This window comes from Pan troglodytes, chromosome 13 (genome assembly GCF_028858775.2).
Source record: "Pan troglodytes isolate AG18354 chromosome 13, NHGRI_mPanTro3-v2.0_pri, whole genome shotgun sequence".
Classification (NCBI taxonomy): domain Eukaryota; kingdom Metazoa; phylum Chordata; class Mammalia; order Primates; family Hominidae; genus Pan; species Pan troglodytes.
Genome location: NC_072411.2, coordinates 70,911,851 through 70,925,186, shown reverse-complemented (window position 1 = coordinate 70,925,186; position 13,336 = coordinate 70,911,851). Strand labels below are relative to the sequence as shown.

The window sequence follows — 13,336 nt, the reverse complement described above, 5'->3', positions numbered from 1 at the left end:
CTCAGCTGAAGACCCGAAGAGAGCAAGAATCTTCACTGAACAGTCTGATAAAGACCAGTGTATAAACCCAGTGAGGAATTCATCAACATGGTACCAAATCAGCCCTCTTCCATGAATCTTCTTAAATACTGTCTTCACTAATTTGGTACTGAGAAAACCCTAAAAATGAGTACCAGCACTCAATCAGCTGAAATTCTGAGATGCTCAACTCATAAAATTTTGCTTTAAGGTAAATAGTATCAGATATATAAAATTAGAAGTTCTTGGGAAAATATTTGCAAATGAAAGGAGATTTATCATAGTAAACTCTATGTCTAACTGTATTAATAGCAGTCTCTAGGCTGCAAGGTGACTTTTGGGTATATTGTGAAGTGTTAAATATTCATAATAACTTGTCCTGATTTCATAGGTCTTAATTTAGTTCTTGGATAAAGAATGGCTAATATCTGGTCCTCTGAGAATGTTTTTTACATATTTACTTCTTGTTGGTGTTTGTATTGTTGATGAAAATGAAAAGAAACTAGTATAGTAAAGACCTTTTGGTGTATAATAAGAGGCTTTATTTTCACAAACATATCATAGTCTAAGATTAAAATAATAACTTTGACTTCATTATTTTAGCCAACTTTATTTTCCATTCTTCAGAAAGCATATTCTCTAGGTTCTTTCCCTAGTTTTCTTCCTTCCTCAGCTTTACCAAGAAGGATTCAAATACCAAATCTATGTCACCTTTCAGAGTTTCTGGACAACGCTGATTCCCTGCAGCTTGTCTACTCTGGCAAATCCTAGTTGAATACCTTGTGCCTCATTCCTGTCCTCAAGGAAATAGCAGGTGATTTTGATAGTGCTCTAGTTTCTTCCACTGCTGCAAGATAGTAACATAGTGTTCTATTAGGCCTCAAAAACATTGTTAGAGAAGCTGGGGGAGTAGAAAAGAAGGAATATTTTTGTAAGCAGTAAAAACCTATTGTGAGGACCATCTGAATGTTTCTGCCCACTCACAATTGAAGTCAACTTTACAAGGTGAATACAAAGAAGAGGATGTATTTCTTGCAAAAGATACGATTAAAGGTCAATATCTGTATTTGTTCCAGAAGCCTTTATTTGAAGCCGATGAATGACTTGTCGTGGGCGAGCCCTTCGGGTGCTATTAATACTTTCGGGTCGCAGCGGAGACTCTGGCTGTTGTTCAGAAAAGAACTACGAATCCCAGAATGCCCTGTTCCCCCATTTTCCCCGCGAGAATCCAAGGGTGAGTTCAACCAATCCTGTCAAGGAGAGCCTGCGCTATCGGCCAATCAGAAGGCGAGCCTGCGCCTGGAGGCGGGTGGCGGGAAGTGCACTAGGTTTGAAATCGGAAAGTTGGCGGGGCTGCGGCAGCTGAGCCTAGAGTCCGGCTGTTGGCTAGAGTGGGCGCGGATCTGGTGTGGGGAAGGCGGCGGGACTCAGGCCTGCCTGCGAAGGTAAGGGAGTTGGGCGCCGAGCTGGGCTCCTTGGCCCCCCTGTCGCAATAAGGGAAAGTGAATTTGAGGGCGGGATGTGTGTATTTGCGGCGGCGTTTGTGAAATGCGCATCTTGTTGCTGTTTGGGCCTCACAGCCTGGTGGGGTGGGCAGCTGCGAACCCAAAGCGTTCTGGGTTTCACTGTAGGAGGTATCTTTGGTCCTCCTGGGAAGGTTTTAGCGTCGCAGAGTACTGGTGGGTCCAGGATTCTCCCAGGACCTCCTTTTACAGAGGATACTGAGGCCCGAGGTGACTTGTATACATCCTCGACGGAACCTACTAAACTCCCACCTTAGTCCCTATTTTACTGTTAACTTTTACTGTTCTGAGGTGGAGGAGAGAGACAGGATAGATGTGTGGGGTCTTATTCTATGGGAGGGTGCCGGCCACCTGGCTATCCTGATGATCTCTGTTCAGAAAGGGTTAGAGTTGGAACAGGGGTTTCAGAAGTCAACAGTTTTACTTGTGAGAAAATGGACCCAGGGTCATAGTGCGTGTGAGTGTCCTGTGCAGTTACACTTACCTACTAACAAGCTGCTAGGAGGTAAAGGTGTCCTGAATTATTGCTGCACGTTAACAACAGTTAAGCCCAGGTGGCTTGATCTACCCTTGAATACCTAGAATTAAAGATAAGTTGCTATTTTCTAGCAAAGGACAAATTGCCAAAATACTGTATACCCGATTGGAATATGTGGGTGATTTGATTTCAATAATTTAAAAAATGCAATATGTATTCTGTTTTTAGCATTGTCCTACATAATGGTAGAGGACGAACTGGCACTTTTCGATAAAAGCATAAATGAATTTTGGAATAAATTCAAAAGTACGGACACCTCCTGTCAGATGGCGGGACTAAGAGATACCTACAAGGATTCCATCAAAGCATTTGCAGGTACCTAGTGTTAACTTGTAACATGCTGGTTTTGCTGTTCTAGTTTATTTTTTAGTGTTATTGCAGCTGAATTGAAAGTTCAATTTCTCTTTCAGAAAAGCTGTCTGTGAAATTAAAGGAAGAAGAACGAATGGTTGAGATGTTTCTGGAATATCAAAATCGTATGTGAAAAAGTATAAATCATGGGGTTTTTTTTAGATAAAACATCTTTATCATGAAATCTCTCATACAAGTAAGACAATGCATTTTGTGTACACAAGTGTGTATATGTTGTGTGTGTGTATATATATGTGTATATATGTGTGTATATATACATATATGTGTATATATATACATATATATGTGTGTGTGTATATATACACACACACACACACACACACGTACATGTAGTGGCTCATGCCTGTAATCCCAACACTTTGGGAGGCCGAGTTGGGTGGATCCCTTGAGCTCAGGAGTTGAAGACCAGCCCAAGCAACATGGTGAAACTCTGTCTCTACAAAAAATTTAAAAAAAAAATTAAAAATTAAAATATATATATACATATATATAGACACATACACACACACAAATACATACACATTAACACATATACATGTGCTTATATATAGGAATAAACATTGACATACTCTACAGTTTAAGAAAGAACATCCTATGTTACACCTTCTCCCACCTTCCACAACTAACCTATCAATATATTGTTTAGTATTGTGGGGGTTTTTTGTGTCATTTTTTGAGACAGGGTCTCACTTTGAGACAGAGTCTTGCTCTGTTGCCCAGGCTGGAGTGCAGTGGCGCGATCTTGGCTCACTGCAAGCTCCGCCTCCTGGGTTCACGCCATTCTCCTGCCTCAGCCTCCCAAGTAGCTGGGACTACAGGCGCCTGCAACCACGCCTGGCTAATTTTTTGTATTTTTAGTACAGACAGGGTTTCACTGTGTTAGCCAAGACGGTCTCAATCTCCTGACCTTGTGATCTGCCTGCCTCAGCCTCCCAAAGTGCTGGGATTACAGGTGTAAGCCACCGTGCCTGGTGACAGAGTCTCACTTTGTCAGCCAGGCTGGGGTGCAGTGGCATGATCTAGGCTCATTTCAGCCTCGACCTCCTCGGCTCAAGTGATACTCCCACTTCAGCCCCCTAAGTAGCTGGGACCACTGGTGGACACCAGCATGCCTGGCTAATTTCGTATTTTTTGTAGAGATGGGGTTTCACCATATTGTGCAGGCTGGTCTTAAACTCCTGGGCTCAAGCGGTCCGCTCACTTTGGCTGCCCAAAGTGCTAGGATTTCGGGTGTGAGCCACCATGCCTGGCCTCTAGTATTGTGTTTTTGAATGTTATATAAATGGCATTCTCTTGTATGTCTTCTGTCCATTTTTTCACTCAGCACTATACTTGTGAGATTTGTCAGTGCTAAGGTATAAATGCCAGTATTTTTTAAAAGATGAGTTTGTTTTCACGTTGGAAATCACAGCCTGGGGATTGAAAAGCTAGAGTTCTCTCAGCTCTGTTAGTACTCTGACAGTGTTTTTCTCCATATTTTTACTACTATTCTTGCCATCTTATTTCTACTACTCTCCAGGTTGTCCAGAGTAAACCAGTAGTTTTTACTGAATTCTTACACACAGGACACAAACATGTGTCCACAGTTCAAATTCCACTAGAGATACTTGGTTTAAAGGCACCATGTTTTAAACAATATTAGACTAGAATGTCCTTACATGGGGCATATGTTCTTTCATTTGCAAAATGGGTAGCCTTGACTTACCCACTTTACTCATTGTGTGGCCCATGAAGGCATTTGACTTTGTTACCCCAGTAGGTTATTTGCTACACTTTTACCCATGTTTACTTTCTTTCTTTATTTTCTTTCTTTCTTTTTTTTTTTTTGAGATAGAGTCTCGCTCTGTTGCCCAGGCTGGAGTGCAGTGGCACAATCTCGGCTCACTGCAACCTTTGCCTTCTGGGTTCAAGTGATTCTCCTGCCTCAGCCTCCCAAGTAGCTGAGACTACAGGTGCGCACCACCACGCACCACTAATTTTTTGTATTTTTAGTAGAGATGGGGTTTCACCGTGTTAGCCAGGATGGTCTCAATCTCCTGACCTCAGGTGATCTGCCCACCTTGGCCTCCCAAAGTGCTGGGATTACAGGCATGAGCCACTGCAACCGGCCTACCCATGTTTACTTTCTAATCTGCCCTGAAGCTTCCATGCCCTTCACTGCTTCTCTCATTCCCTCTGTAACCATAAGTAAAAAAGAAAACCACTTTTGTTTGCATGTGTGTGTGAAAGAGTGATATTGAGTTTGGGTTCTTTAAAACTTCTTTGTAGGATCCCTAGGCATTAGAAAATTAAGTTTGGAACTGTCAGTTTTACTGCTGTGAGTCTCAAACTGTGCTCTTAAAGATTATCTATAGTGTGAAGTTACGCTCTATATAGTCTAAAATCTAAAAGCATTATCAATATTTTTCTTTTAAAAATCAGTTTATACTTGGCCAGGTGGGGTGGTTCACGCCTGTAATCCCAGCACTTTGGGAGGCTGAGGCGGGCGGATCACGAGGTCAGGAGATCAAGACCATCCTGGCTAACACGGTGAAACCTTGTCTCTACTAAAAATACAAAAAATTAGCTGGGCGTGGTGGCCGGCGCCTATGGTCCCAGCTACTCTGGAGGCTGAGGCAGGAGAATGGCGTGAACCTGGGAGGCGGAGCTTGCAGTGAGCCCAGATCGCGCCACTGCACTGCAGCCTGGGCGACAGAGCAAGACTCCATCTCAAAAAAAAAAAAAAAGAAATCAGTTTATACTTGAACAGAAATACAGTTTACTCAAGTTTAATTAATTCAGTGAACATATGACTGCTATTGCCCACCACTAAGGAGACAACAGTGCATAAAGTATAATCTACTCACAATATTGTGGGGGATATAGATAGGGAAACCACAATTAAAATATATTGTTCCAGGCTCGATGGCTCAAGCCAAAGTAATCCCAGCACTTTGGGAGGCTGAGGCAGGAGGATTGCCTGAGTCCAGGAGTTCAAGACCAGCCTGGGCAATATAGTGAGACCTTGTCTCAATAAAAATTAAGGAAAAATTAGCCAGGTGTGGTGGTGGGCACCTGTAGTCCCAGCTACTCAGGAGGCTGAGACAGGAGGATCGCTTGAGCCCAGGAGATTGAGGTTACAGTGAGCCGTGATCATGCCACTTCACTCCAGCCTGGGCGACAGAGTGAGACCCTGTCTCCAAAAAAAAAAAAAAAAAAAAAGATTGTATTCGTTCTTAGAATAATGTAATAGATGCTGTGTGAGGATAGAATCTGGAGGGTTTGGTTCTTCCAGTGAGGAATGCAGGATATTTAATAGCTAACCATTACCTTGTATACCATGTGCTAAGCCCTGTTCTAAGCTCTTTGCATATATTGACTCATGAATCCTCACAACAACCCTAAGAGGTATAGATACCGCTTTTAGTCTTACATGTTAGATTTTTATGACAAAATAAGCACAGAGAGGTTAAGCAACTTTCTCAAGGTCAGATAGCTGATAATGAACAGAAATATGATTTGAACCTGCGGTCTGATTATACCACACTACTTTGGAGAAAATCACATAAAGGAGGGTTAGGGATGTTCAACAGAGTCAGCATTACATTCTGGGAAGAGGGAACAGCACATGGAATATGGCAGGAACATGAGAGCTTGTTAAGTTCTGGGATGGCTAGAGTACCCTGTGGATGGGGAGTGGTGGAGAAGTGGCTGGAAGAACTCATTGGCCAGATGATGGACATTCCATGTTGTGCAAAGGGGGTTAGACTTTGTTTTTCAGGAGATAAAGAGTTGCTACAGGATTTCAACCTGGAAAATGATATTGGATTTATATGCCAGAAGAAGCAATCTAGTAATCATGCACAATAAACAGGAGGGGAGTGAGATTGTTGTCCATAAAGAGACCAGTTAAAGGAAAAATTTAGTGTAATAGTACAGGCACATAATGAGTATGGCTTGGACCAGTGACAGGTCTGAAGAGTTAGACTCAAGACTGTGGGCCTGAAGGTGAGAGTATGCTGTGGTCTAGGATGATTCCTTCTGACATGGAGTATGAATCAGTGGTGATGCAATTACTAAGTGAGGGATTGAAAGAGAGGAGGAGCATGTTTTTATAGGTGGGAAGGAAACATATGTGGGTTCAATTTTAAACATGTTGGGTGAATATGCTGAGTTTATTGTGCAGCAAGTCTTCAGGTGGCGATATCTGATAGGCAATGGATATATTCATCTGGAAGCCAGCCAGAAAAGTGGTCTTTGCTGAAGATAGGGATTTGTGAGTCTTTCGTGTATTTAGGGGATTGAAGCTGTGGAAGAATATGTAGAGTGAAAGAAGGTAGCCTTGGTTAGTAATAATATTTATTTACTCATTACTGTGTGCCAGGTACTGTGCTAAATGCCTTACATTGACCACCTCCTTCAGTCCTCATGATATTTCTCCAGGGTTGGTATCATTTATTATTATTATTCCTACTTTTCTGATATTACAGTCCCAGAGAGATTATGATTTGCCCCAGATCATCAGATTAACTCCAGAAGCCTTACTCATCTTCAGAGCATTACATTTCCTCTCCAATTTGAGAGAGTTAAATGGAAAGGACCAGGAAAGACAGAATTAGTAATTGGAGAACAGAGGAAGTAAGAGAGAAGGTCACCAAAACTAAAAGAGGAGAGAAAGAATAAAGGGTGTTGTCAACACTGTAAGTCACAGGTAGATCCAGTAAGGTAAAGATTGAGATAGATATTTTGGGAACAAGAAAGATGGAAGGAATTCATTCACTGACCAAATACTTGTTGAGCTACTGCTGTATACCAGGTAATCTTCTAGGAAGATACTGCAGAGAACAAAATAGCCTAAAGTTCTGGAGCCATAAATTCTAATTATCACAAGAAGGAAGATCATCTATTGAAAGTGAGAGGTATTTACTATGGGCAGGCTTTTACATTATTATAAATCCTGAAGTCTGTCTAAGACAGAGATTATCCCTGTTTTACAGATGAGGAAATTGAAGCTCACTGAGGTTAAGAAACTTGCCTAAGGTAGATAGAGGATCTAGGATCACAATGATAGTGTCTGTGCTCTTTCCATTGTGCTATACTGACGTGCATTGGAGTGAAAATGCAAAGAAGGGTTCCTCTGGTGTGTAGGAGTGAAAGTTTGAAATGTCGGTCCTGGGAATAAGACAGCCTGCTATGTACACATGTAATAATAGTCACACAGCAGGCCAGGTGCAGTGGCTCACACCTGTAGTCCTAGCAGTTTGGGAGGCCGAGGCAGGCGGATCACGAGGTCAAAAGATCAAGACCATCCTGGCCAACATGGTGAAACCCCATCTCCACTAAAAATATAAAAATTAGCCGGGCGTGGTGGCGAGTGCCTGTAGTCCTGTCTGCTCAGGGGGCTGAAGCAGGAGAATTGCTTGAACCCAGGAGGCGGAGGTTGCAGTGAGCTGAGATTGCACCACTGCACTGCAGCCTGGCGACAGAGCGAGACTCCATCTCAAAAAAAAATAGAAAAAAAAATAGTCATACAGCATCGAGGACTCCTATGTTTGTATTGGCCACAAATTCACACAGTTCTTCAAATGTTATAATAAAAACACTCTCATATGTGGTATTTATGTGTCACTAGTTTAAAAGTTTTTGTATTATTATTACTGGATACTCTAACCCCAGTGAATGGGGTAGCCAATGTTATCCCCATTTTACAAATGAGCAAAAGAGTTTCAGAAGTCGTGATTTTGACCGAGATCTTTGGGTAAGAACTGATAAGCTGAATCAGACTTGAGACCTTTGACTTTCAATCTGAATTTCTTGTGTAGTACAATTCTACTTAATTTTTTTCTTTAAATAGTAGCATTTTTCTTTCTAGTAAGATGTTTATTTTTAAATTATACTTGACATAATATATGATCATGTTCATATTCTTAGAACATACAGAAAAGCAAAAAATATCACCTGTAATGCTGAGAACCATATTTAACAAAACAACTTTCTAGCTTTTGTTTTTCATGAGCTATGCAGGTTTTTAACGTAATTATATTCATGGTATCTATATAACTATCTTTTTTTTTCAACTTTGAGAATATTTTCCCACATTGCTAAATTGTTTTGAAAATACATTCCATCTTATTGATATACCATATTTTAAAAATCATTTGCTTGTTAGCCATTGAAGATGTTTTCAGTTTTTCATTATAAATACTGAAAAATAATTTTTATATATAAATACTTGCACGTATCCTATTTCCCTAGGGTAACTTTGTAAAAATGAAATTGCTGGGTCAAAGGAGGTAAATATTTTTAAGGCTCTTTTATTTTACAATGTCAAAAATATTTTCTAGAAGGACCCTAGCATTTTGCATTCCTCTCAATATTAGTAATTATTTCTGTAAACATTGTTGTAATAAATGAAAATTGAAATCTTACTGTTTTACTTGCATTTCTGTGATTAATCTGAGGTTAAATTATCTTTCATATTTATTAGCCATCTGCATTTTGTGTTTCATCTGTTTATCCCTTTGTCTGTTTTTTTCTTAGGAATTTGTATTTGTGTCTTCCTCTTGAGATTAAAATGGTAACCCATTGTTGGAGGAGGATAATTTAATGGGCAAAGCATTGCCTTTGAAGTCAAGACCTGAGTTTGAATGCAGTCTGTCTGTCTGTTTATTTATTTATTTATTTTTGAGACAGGGTCTCGCCCTGTCACCAGGCTGGAGTGCAGTGGCGTGATCGCAGCTCACTGCAACCTCCGACTCCCTGGTTCAAGCTATTCTGCCTCAGCCTCCCTAGTAGCTGGAATTACAGGCACACGCCACCACGCCCAGCTCATTTTTGTATTTTTAGTAGAGACGAGGTTTCACCATGTTGGCCAGGATGGTCTCGATCTCCTGACCTCATGATCCGCCAGCCTGAGCGTTGCAAAGTGCAGGGATTACAGGCGTGAGCCGCCATGCCTGGCCCTTATTATTTATTTTATCCTAGCAAATACAGCTTTGGGCAAGTTACTGAACTGCTGAGTGTTTTTCCTCTTCTTTTAAAAAAGTAGTAAAAGACTAAAGAATTTATTTTGGATTTCAGCACTGTTTAGAGAATAATCTACCTCTTGAACATTGATTTGATATTTCATTTATCATATTAACTTCCTAACTGCCAACATTTGTTTGGCATATCTTTTATAATATTTAGAAGCATAAAATATGTCTTCATATATCCAGATCAAATATGTGTCTCAGACAAGCTTTGCAGTTTTTTTCAAACAGAACCTACATATTTCTTGATCTAGGTTGATTCTGAATTTTCTGTTTGTTACCTCTGTAAATGAGATTTTCCTGTTGCCTGAGGAATGCTTGTCTTGAGAGATGTTGTTCAAGCACTGAGAATTCCATGCTCACTTCAATTTGGGAAACAGATCATAGTGTATTTCTCTTTTGAAGATTTATGGTATTTAAAGTCTTCATAAATTCAGTGATGGACTATACTTGTTTAACTTTGAGAAAAAGATTACTCATCCTTGGAGCACATATTTACTTGTAATTATGATGCTGGAATTAAATGACAGTATAGATAGTTTGGTTTATTTGATACAATTCTAGACTACTGGCATTAATTGGCATTCGATTTTAAAGTGTTTAGATTTCATTTAAGTATTAGTAAAACTAAATCTTTAATTCAGAAATTCATAAGCACATTATAAAGCACCACTTGAGCTCTACTGGCTCTGCTTATTTGACCTCAGTAGCCTCTGCCCTAGAGCTCTTATGCTTTTTGTGCCTTCCTGCTTTGTCTAGCCCCCTGATTGGCATTTTGGGGACACCATCTCTGTGCAATGGGCCCCAAGTAGCAGCGGTTGTATCTTTCTTCCAACAAACAGAGGAAGAAGTGGCCCTGCCAGGGTTACTCCTTTCCCAGCAGAGAGGTTTGGCCAGGTTTATGCACAGGCATTGTTGTTTTTATTTTGAGCATGTGTGTGAGAAAGGGGTGGGTAGTTGCAGAAGCTGAGTGTTTAAGAGGGCTAGGGCAAGAAGAACTTGTACAGAGAGTGACAGGGACATGGGGAAGGCAGGGAAGGTAGAGAGGTTAAAGCCAAGAAGGAGTAATGAGGTGCTGGCCAATATGTGAGACAGATGTAAAAGGCCAGTATTTTGGTACATGGATACCTTGTTTTATTGCACTTCGCTTTATTGCACTTTACAGATATCGCAATTTTTACAAATTAAAGGTTAATGGCAACCATGTGTCAAGCAAGTCTGTGGGCACCATTTTTCCATCAGCATGTGGTGACTTCGTATCTGTCACATGTTGGTAATTCTCACAAGATTTCAAACTTGTCATTATTATATTTCTTGTGGTGCTCTATGATCAGTGATCTTTGACGTTACTATTGTAATTGTTTTAAGTGCCATGAATGACACCCATATAAGATGACAAACTTAATGGATAAATGTTGAATGACTTCTGACTGCTCTGCTGACCAGCCATTCCTGTCATTCTTCCTCTCCTTGGGCCTCCCTAGTCTCCAGTATTGAAATTAGGCCAATTAATAACCCTATAGTGACCTCTAATTGTTCAACTGAAAGAAGGAGTCATAGGTCTCTCACTTTAAATCAAAAGCTAGAAATGATTAAGCTTAGTGGGAAAGTGTGTCAAAAGCTGAGATAGGCTGAAAGCTTGGCCTCTTGCGCCAATTAGCAAAAGTGCTAATTCAGTGAACACACGAATGATAAGAAAGAGAAACAGCCTTATTGTTAGAGAAAATTTTAGTGGCCTTAATAGAAGAGCAAACAAACCACAACATTCCCTTAAGCAAAAGCCTAATTCAGGGTAAGACTCTAGCCCTCTTCAATTCTGTGAAGGCTTGAGAAAGATGAGGAAGTTTCAGAAGAAAAGTTTGAAGCTAGCAGAAGTTGGTTCTTGAGGTTTAAGGAAAGCAGCTGCCTCCATAAAATAAAAATGCAAGATGAAGCAGAAGTGCTAATGTAGAAGCTACAGCAAGTTTTCTAGCTAAGATCATTGAATGAACAGATCATTAAAGAACGGATTTTTGATGTAGATGAAAAAGCAGTTTTCTATTGGAAGAAGATGCCATCTAGGACTTTCATAGCTAGAGAGAAGTCAAGGCCTGCTTTGAAGCTTCAAAGACAGGCTGACTCTTTAGTGACTAATGCACCTGGTGACTTTAAGTTGAAGCCTGTGCTCACTTGCCATTCCCCAAATCCTAGGGCCCTTAAGAATTATACTAAATCTACTCTGCCTATGTTCTATAAATGGAATAGCAAAGCCTAGATGACAGCATATGTGTGTATAGCATAGTTTACTGAATATTTTAGGCCCACTGTTGAGGCCTTCTGCTCAGGAAAAAAGATGGCTTTCAAAATACTTCTGCTCATTAATAGTGCATCTGGTCACTCAAGAGCGCTGATGGAGATTAGTGTTGTTTTCATGCCTACTAAGACAACATCCATTCTGCAGCCCATGGATCAAGGGGTAATTTTGACTTTCATGTCTCATTATTTAAGAAATAAGGTTATAGCTACCCAAATAGTGACTAACTCTGATAGATCTGGGCAAAATAAATTGAAAACCTTCCAGAGAAAGGATTCACCATTCTAGATGCCATAGAACATTCATGATTCACAGGAAGAGGTCAAAATATCAACATGAACAAGAGCTTGGAAGAAGTTGATTTTAACCCTCATGGATGACTTTGAGAGGTTCAAGACTTCAATGGAGAAAGTAACTACAGATGTGGTGGAAATCACAAGAGACCTAGGTTTAGAAGTGGAGCCTGAAGATGTGACCGAATTGCTGCCATCTCAGATAAAACTTGAATGGATAAGGAGTTGCTTCTTATGGATAAGCAAAGAAAGTGGTTTTATGGAAAGGAATCCACTCCTGGCGAAGATGCTGTGAACACTGTTTAACTGACAACAAAGGATTTAGACTACTATATAAACTTAGTTGATAAAGTAGCAGCAGGGTTTGAGAAGACTGACTCCAATTTTGAAAACAGTTCTACCACGGGTAAATGCTGTCAAACATCATTGTATGCTGCAGAGAAATCTTTCATGAAAGAGTTGATTAATGCAGCAAACTTTATTGTTGTCCTATTATAATAAATTGCCACAGCCACCCCAACCTTCAGCAGCTACCACTCTGATCAGTCAGCAGCCATCAACATCAAGGCAAGACCCTCCCCCTGCAAAAGTTTAGGACTTGCTGAAGGCTCAGATGATTATTACCATATTTTAGCAATAAAATATTTTTAATTAAGATACGTACATTTGTTTTTTAGCCGTAATGCTATTGCACGCTTAATAGACTACAATATAGTGTAAAATAACTTTTCTATGTACTGGGAAACCAAAACATTTGTGTGACTTGCTTTATGGCAATATTCGCTTTATCACAGTGATCTGGAATAGAACTTGCAATATCTCCAACATATGCCAGTACTTAAAAATAGCACAGAATAGCAAAAACTAATAAAACCAATAAAAACAAAGAACAAAAACGAATATTGCAGCTATTAATATTAGTATAAACATCTATTCTTACCTATGTATTAATCACTGGTGTTATGTACAAAAACTATTGATTTTTTTGGTGTGTAGTACCACAAATTCTGATAGGTTTTCAGTAGATTTTTCTGAGTATTCTAGATAGATGTCTATTGTCTACATATAATGAAAAATAGTTCTTGTTTTTTCCTTATAGTTTTACCAGATAAATATCTTGTCTTGGCCAGAACCTTCTAGGGAAATATTAAATAACAGTGCTAACTGGCATCTATTTTATTCCTTTTGGAAATGCCAAATATATATTATGAGATTTGAAAGGTTTTTGATTTGTTTCTATCATGTTAAATGTCCTTCCATTTATAGTTAAGAATAGTCAGGAGTGGATG

General features: G+C 39.8%; 1 protein-coding gene across 4 annotated transcripts in view; it reads left to right on the top strand.

Annotated features, from left to right (window-relative positions):
* Positions 1-13,336, top strand: part of SPC25 (SPC25 component of NDC80 kinetochore complex) — a 61,413-nt gene that overhangs the window by 21,489 nt on the left and 26,588 nt on the right. For 3 of the 4 annotated variants that reach the window (XM_016949980.4, XM_016949978.4, XM_063790550.1), the window contains exons 2-4: positions 1,095-1,252; positions 2,248-2,394; positions 2,490-2,555. In XM_016949980.4, the coding sequence (XP_016805469.3) occupies positions 1,114-1,252; positions 2,248-2,394; positions 2,490-2,555 (352 nt within the window). In that variant the 5' untranslated portion in view covers positions 1,095-1,113. Of the gene's footprint in view, positions 1-1,094; positions 1,253-1,296; positions 1,464-2,247; positions 2,395-2,489; positions 2,556-13,336 lie in introns of those variants that run through there. The other variant, XM_526099.7, reaches the window with a different exon arrangement.